The 6,000-nt window shown below is 52.9% G+C and overlaps 1 protein-coding gene across 1 annotated transcript in view; it reads right to left on the bottom strand.

The window, feature by feature from the left end:
- Positions 1-232: 232 nt before the first annotated feature.
- znf318 (zinc finger protein 318) overlaps positions 233-6,000 on the bottom strand; it is a 63,256-nt gene continuing 57,488 nt past the window's right edge. The window contains exons 17-19 of the mRNA XM_072436490.1: positions 775-1,204; positions 721-741; positions 233-618 (exon numbers count right to left, since the gene is read on the bottom strand). Of these exons, the coding sequence (XP_072292591.1) occupies positions 233-618; positions 721-741; positions 775-1,204 (837 nt within the window). The remainder of the gene's footprint in view (positions 619-720; positions 742-774; positions 1,205-6,000) is intronic.

The raw sequence follows: 6,000 nt of genomic DNA, 5'->3' as shown, positions 1-6,000 counted from the left end.
GGTCAAGTCAAAGTGTGAGATTTCAAGAGACGAACACTGGACCGGCCTGAGCTCCCGAGTCAGAACATCATTTTACACTTTTCATCACAGAAGCAGTATTTACAAAGGTCCAGAGTCCGGGGCAAAGGTCCAGAGTCCGGGGCAAAGGTAATTTTCTCTGGTGAACGTCCAAAACGGCTCATTCACCAAAACAAAGTCAAAAAATGGGCCTTTCCACAGACGGCTGAGGGTTTCACTCAAAGGCAAAGTCGTAGTCGAAGTCGAGCGCCGTCATGTCGGGAGGAAGTCCCAGAGTCTCCGGGGTCAGCTCCACCAGCACCGTGTCCGACTCCTCCTCTGGGGCCTTCTGGTCCAGGCTCTGGTCCAGGCTCTGGTCCAGGCTCTGGTCCCGGCTCTGGTCCTGGTCCACCTCCATCTCCTCGTCTCCAGACTGTCTCACCTCTGTGTCCTGAGCCTGTTCTGCTCCATGGCCCGCCTCTAAACCTGGTTCTGTCCACCTGACCTGGTCCTGACTCTGGTCCTGACTCTGGTCCTGACTCTGGTCCTGACTCTGGTCCTGACTCTGGTCCTGACTCTGGTCCACCACCTTGTCATGGTCCTGGTTCTCCTGAGGATCTTGTTCAGAACCTGGTTGGGTCTGCGGCTCAGGTTCTGGCTCAGGTTCTGGCTCAGGTTCTGGCTCAGGTTCTGGCTCAGGTTCTGGCTCAGGTTCTGGCTCAGGTTCTGGCTCAGGTTCTTGCTCAGGTTCTTGCTCAGGTTCTTGCTCAGGTTCTTGCTGCTGCTGCCGCCGCGTCTGGTACCGCGTCTGTCGGGTTCGGAGCGGTTTTGCTGCCGGTGAGGCCTTCTTTCTGCCTCTGGTCCGAGGTCCAGGTTTGGGTTCTGGAGAGGAGAGTTCTGCGTCTGGGTTCTGGCTCGGTTCTGAAGACTCAGGTTTAGTGGGACTTTCCTCTGGCTCTGTATGTATCTCTGTTAAGTTTTCTGAGAGGTTCTCTGTGAGGTTCTCTTCCTGGATTTGGGGCGGGGTCTCTGGGACGATCCGGACCAGCGGTACCTGTAGCGTGGACATAGTATCAGGCATGACCACAGCGTTGTGTTTGTCGAGGTCAAACCCATTCTCCTCGGACTCATTCTGAGGGACGTTTTGGGCGAGGTTCTTGGCCTGGTTCTTGGCCTTCGCTTCCTCTTGAGGTGGCGCCTCCTTTTCCTGAGAAGAACATGCAATTTTAGAAATAAATGGTACATTTTCTACAACTATTTTTACAGCCTGCAAACACAAATCTTTAGATCTACAAAAAACATTGGAGCTCATTAACGATGAACGGTCACTTGAAAGAGGAGTGAGACAGGGATGTGCCTGGTCCCCCCTCATGTACGGCTCAAGCACCACAGTGTGAGACCCTCTTGTAAACAAAAATATTGAAGTAGTAAACAATGACAAATATATCATTGAATATATGACAAGTACAAGAGAGACAAATGAAACGAGGCATTAAAAAAGGGCGTGTCCTGTACAGGTCTTATACTGAGAGTCATGTGGTGCCGGGGGTTCCTGTACAGGTCTTATACTGAGAGTCATGTGGTGCCGGGGGTTCCTATACAGGTCTCATACTGAGAGTAATGTGGTGCCTGAGGTTCCTGTACAGGTCTTATACTGAGAGTCATGTGGTGCCGGGGGTTCCTGTACAGGTCTTATACTGAGAGTCATGTGGTGCCGGGGGTTCCTGTACAGGTCTTATACTGAGAGTCATGTGGTGCCTGAGGTTCCTGTACAGGTCTTATACTGAGAGTCATGTGGTGCCGGGGGTTCCTGTACAGGTCTTATACTGAGAGTCATGTGGTGCCGGGGGTTCCTGTACAGGTCTTATACTGAGAGTCATGTGGTGCCGGGGGTTCCTGTACAGGTCTTATACTGAGAGTCATGTGGTGCCGGGGGTTCCTGTACAGGTCTTATACTGAGAGTCATGTGGTGCCGGGGGTTCCTGTACAGGTCTTATACTGAGAGTCATGTGGTGCCGGGGGTTCCTGTACAGGTCTTATACTGAGAGTCATGTGGTGCCGGGGGTTCCTGTACAGGTCTTATACTGAGAGTCATGTGGTGCCGGGGGTTCCTGTACAGGTCTTATACTGAGAGTCATGTGGTGCCGGGGGTTCCTGTACAGGTCTTATACTGAGAGTCATGTGGTGCCTGAGGTTCCTGTACAGGTCTTATACTGAGAGTCATGTGGTGCCTGAGGTTCCTGTACAGGTCTTATACTGAGAGTCATGTGGTGCCTGAGGTTCCTGTACAGTTCTTACTGCAGATGACAGACGCTTGAGTCATGAGGAGGAAGTGAAGAATCCCTGGGTCAAATCTGTTCTTACGACATGGAAGGAGCTGATCAGAACAAACTAAACACAGATGTTACAAACTTAAACTGGTAAAGTTTTATGACCAAAGGTTTTGTACAAATAGAACTGAGCTGAGACTCAAGGTCTGGAGGACAAAAGGTCTAAAGGTTTTTCACCAGATGTAAAAGAGAATCACATGAAAAGCTTTGATATGTTGAAAGAGTCGATAGTGGAACCTCAGATTCAGGAGGAGCAGGTTTAGGTCCTGGTCGTGGAACACTGGACCAGCTCTATACCCTCCATCGGGTGCTCCAGGGTTCATGGGAGTTTGCCCAACCAGTCCACATGTGCTTTGTGGATCTGGAGAAGGCTTTCAACCGTGTCCCTCGGGGTGTCCTTTGGGGGGTGCTCCGGTAGTACGGGGTCCGGGGCCCTTTGCTCAGGGCTGTCCGGTCCCTGTCTGACAGGAGCAGGAGCTGTGGTCACTGCAGTGAGTCAGACCTGATCCCAGTGCATGAGGGACTCCTCAGGGCTGCGCTTTGTCACCGGTTCAGTTCATAGTTTTTATGGACAGAATTTCTAGGGGCAGTCAGAGGGTGTGGTCAGGGGTCGGAGGGTGTGGTCAGGGGTCAGAGGGTGTGGTCAGGGGTCGGAGGATGTGGTCAGGGGTCAGAGGGTGTGGTCAGGGCTCGGAGGGTGTGGTCAGGGCTCGGAGGGTGTGGTCAGGGGTCAGAGGGTGTGGTCAGGGGTCGAAGGGTGTGGTCAGGGGTCAGAGCTCGGAGGGTGTGGTCAGGGGTCAGAGGGTGTGGTCAGGGCTCGGAGGGTGTGGTCAGGGGTCGGAGGGTGTGGTCAGGGCTCGGAGGGTGTGGTCAGGGGTCGGAGGGTGTGGTCAGGGGTCAGAGGGTGTGGTCAGGGGTCGGAGGGTGTGGTCAGGGGTCAGAGGGTTTGGTCAGGGGTCGGAGGGTGTGGTCAGGGGTCGGAGGGTGTCCGGTTTGGGGACCACAGGATCTCATCTCTGCTGTTTACAGACGATGTTGTCCTGATGTCTCCATCAAACCTGGACCTGCAGCTGCACTGGGACGAAAGGGAAGCGTCTGGGATGAGAATCAGCTCCAAATCAGAGGTCATGGTTCTCAACTGGAAAAAGGTGTCTTGCCCTCTCCGGGTTGGTGGGGTGTCCTTGCCCCAAGTGGAGGAGTTCAAGTATCTCGGGGTCTTGTTCACGAGTGAGTGAAGGATGGAGCGTGTGATTGACAGTTGGAGCGTGTGATTGACAGTTGGATCGATGCAGCAGCTGCATCGATTGTTGTGGTGAAGAAGGAGCTGAGTCCAAAGACAAAGCTCTGGTTTTACCGGTCACTCTACGTTCTGACCTCACCTATGGTCATGAGCTTTAATGACCCAAAGAACAAGATCACAGATACAAGCGGTCGAAATGAGTTTCCTCCGCCGGGTGGCTGGGTGCTCACTTAGAGAAAGGGGGAGGAGCTCGGCCACACGGGGGGAGCTCGGAGTAGAGCCGAGTGATGACGGTCCCTAAGTACTCGGCTCCGGCTGCACATTCGGAGCCGTGCGATTCGCTGCGCCCAAAATACGCATCTGATTGTTAAAGACGAGGTTGTGTCACTTGCAGTGTAAATATGAATATTTTGGCTGTGAATGATCTGCAAAGACTTTTGCGTTTAGGAGCTATTGACCTCGGAAGTCCGAATCACGTGGCTCCTCCCACTTTCAGACAGCTGTGTGAGACAGCAGCGGGACTCGTCATGACAACACAGCGTCCTACATGTGTCATGCTGTTATTGACGATCGATTGACGAGTGATCAGTACTTTTAGGCGCTTTGTTTATACAATTGAACACACATTTTTGTATCGCAAAAGCTGCGATACACACTTTTTTCTAAATTGCGTCGCATTTTGCGATACCGCTTATTCTGAACCCTGTACGGGGTCGCATTTTCCTCCAAGGATGGTTTGAAGTACCTTCATTATTTCACGCACCATAAACGTACTATTACATGGTGTAAAGAGCTCATTCACCGACGTCACAAAACCACGTGATCTCATACGGTCCGTCCCGTGTTGCCTTCCTATGACAGAGCGTGGAAAGTGATCCCACACGTGAATGTTGGAGGCTCCAGAGCTTTGATTCCACAAACGGATGAGCTACACAAAGGTCGATATTTAGAAAAGCTGCGATCAATCAACTCAGATCCATATTTGATGCCTAAATTCCTGACTCTTCCGGATATCTCGTACCCCGGTCATTATCCAAGCCCACTGCTCCCAAGGGTCATAAGTCCCAATTTTGAACAAAGGGTCAAGGCCTGAATAAAACTGATGTTAATTCTACATCAATAACACGATGGACTTATATGTCCAGAGCTCCAGCGCAGGCGAGTCTGCACGGGGCTGAACAGCTGTAAGCTCCCTGCGCGGGGCTGAACAGCTGTAAGCTCCCTCCGCCGCGCTCGCGCCTCCACTCCCCTCGTGTGACGTCGCGTGAATGAGGTCTATAGTTCTATCCACCATCAAGAAATATGAATATTGGCTAGCCAAAACTTAATGGAATCATGGAAATGATAAATAAACAGACACAAAGTAATTTAAATGTATTGGTAGCAAACGCTTTGCGGACCGGTACCGGCCTGGTGGTTGGGGACCCCTGGTCTAAAGTCTCCAAAGCGTCCGATGCTCGAACGCCCCCGACGCTCAAAACGCGGGATTCCCGCTGCAAAAAACGCGCTGCAAAAACGCTGGACAGCCAGGACGACGCGAGTCCACTTAGACTTTGAATGTGTGCGTGCTGCGGCACTCACCAATGGTGAGTAGCCCTCGTCCATCTGCTCATCCAGGGAGAAGGATAGAGACTGTTCTCGAGCTAAAGATGCAGGAATCAATCAAAAAAAACACTTTGGGCTCATATGAGGCACCACTGTAAGAAGGTTAAAAGTGCTGAAAATTCGATTTTGCATGATATGGAACCTTTAAAATGAACAGTGTTTAAGAAGTGTTCATGAGTCCAACAGCAGAGGGAAAGAACCTGTTGTTGTGGAGGGAGCTTCTGGTCTTGAGGGGAGGGGCCTCCTGCCTGAGGGGAGGGGCCTCCTGCCTGAGGGGAGGGGCCTCCTGCCTGAGGGGAGGGGCCTCCTGCCTGAGGGGAGGGGCCTCCTGCAGAGATGGAAGTCTGCAGCCGATCGCCTTCTCAGCAGAGGGCGCTGTAGTCTTTGTCCCTGGCTGTGGCTGCAGCGTACCACACGGTGATGGAGGAGGTGATGGGGGAGGTGATGGGGGAGGTGATGGGGGAGGTGATGGAGGAGGTGATGGAGGAGGTGATGGAGGAGGTGATGGAGGAGGTGATGGAGGAGGTGATGGGGGAGGTGATGGAGGAGGTGATGGAGGAGGTGATGAAAGAGGTGATGGGGAGGTGATGGAGGAGGTGATGGAGGAGGTGATGGGGGAGGTGATGGGGGAGGTGATGGGGGAGGTGATGGAGGAGGTGATGGGGGAGGTGATGGAGGTGATGGGGAGGTGATGGAGGAGGTGATGGAGGAGGTGATGGAGGAGGTGATGGAGGAGGTGATGGAGGAGGTGATGGGGGAGGTGATGGGGGAGGTGATGGGGGAGGTGATGGAGGTGATGGGGGAGGTGATGGAGGAGGTGATGGAGGT

This window comes from Eucyclogobius newberryi, unplaced genomic scaffold, assembly GCF_026437365.1.
Source record: "Eucyclogobius newberryi isolate DKJ021-1_F unplaced genomic scaffold, fEucNew1.0.hap1 SCAF_8, whole genome shotgun sequence".
NCBI lineage: Eukaryota > Metazoa > Chordata > Actinopteri > Gobiiformes > Gobiidae > Eucyclogobius > Eucyclogobius newberryi.
This window is presented reverse-complemented; position numbering and strand designations above follow the sequence as displayed.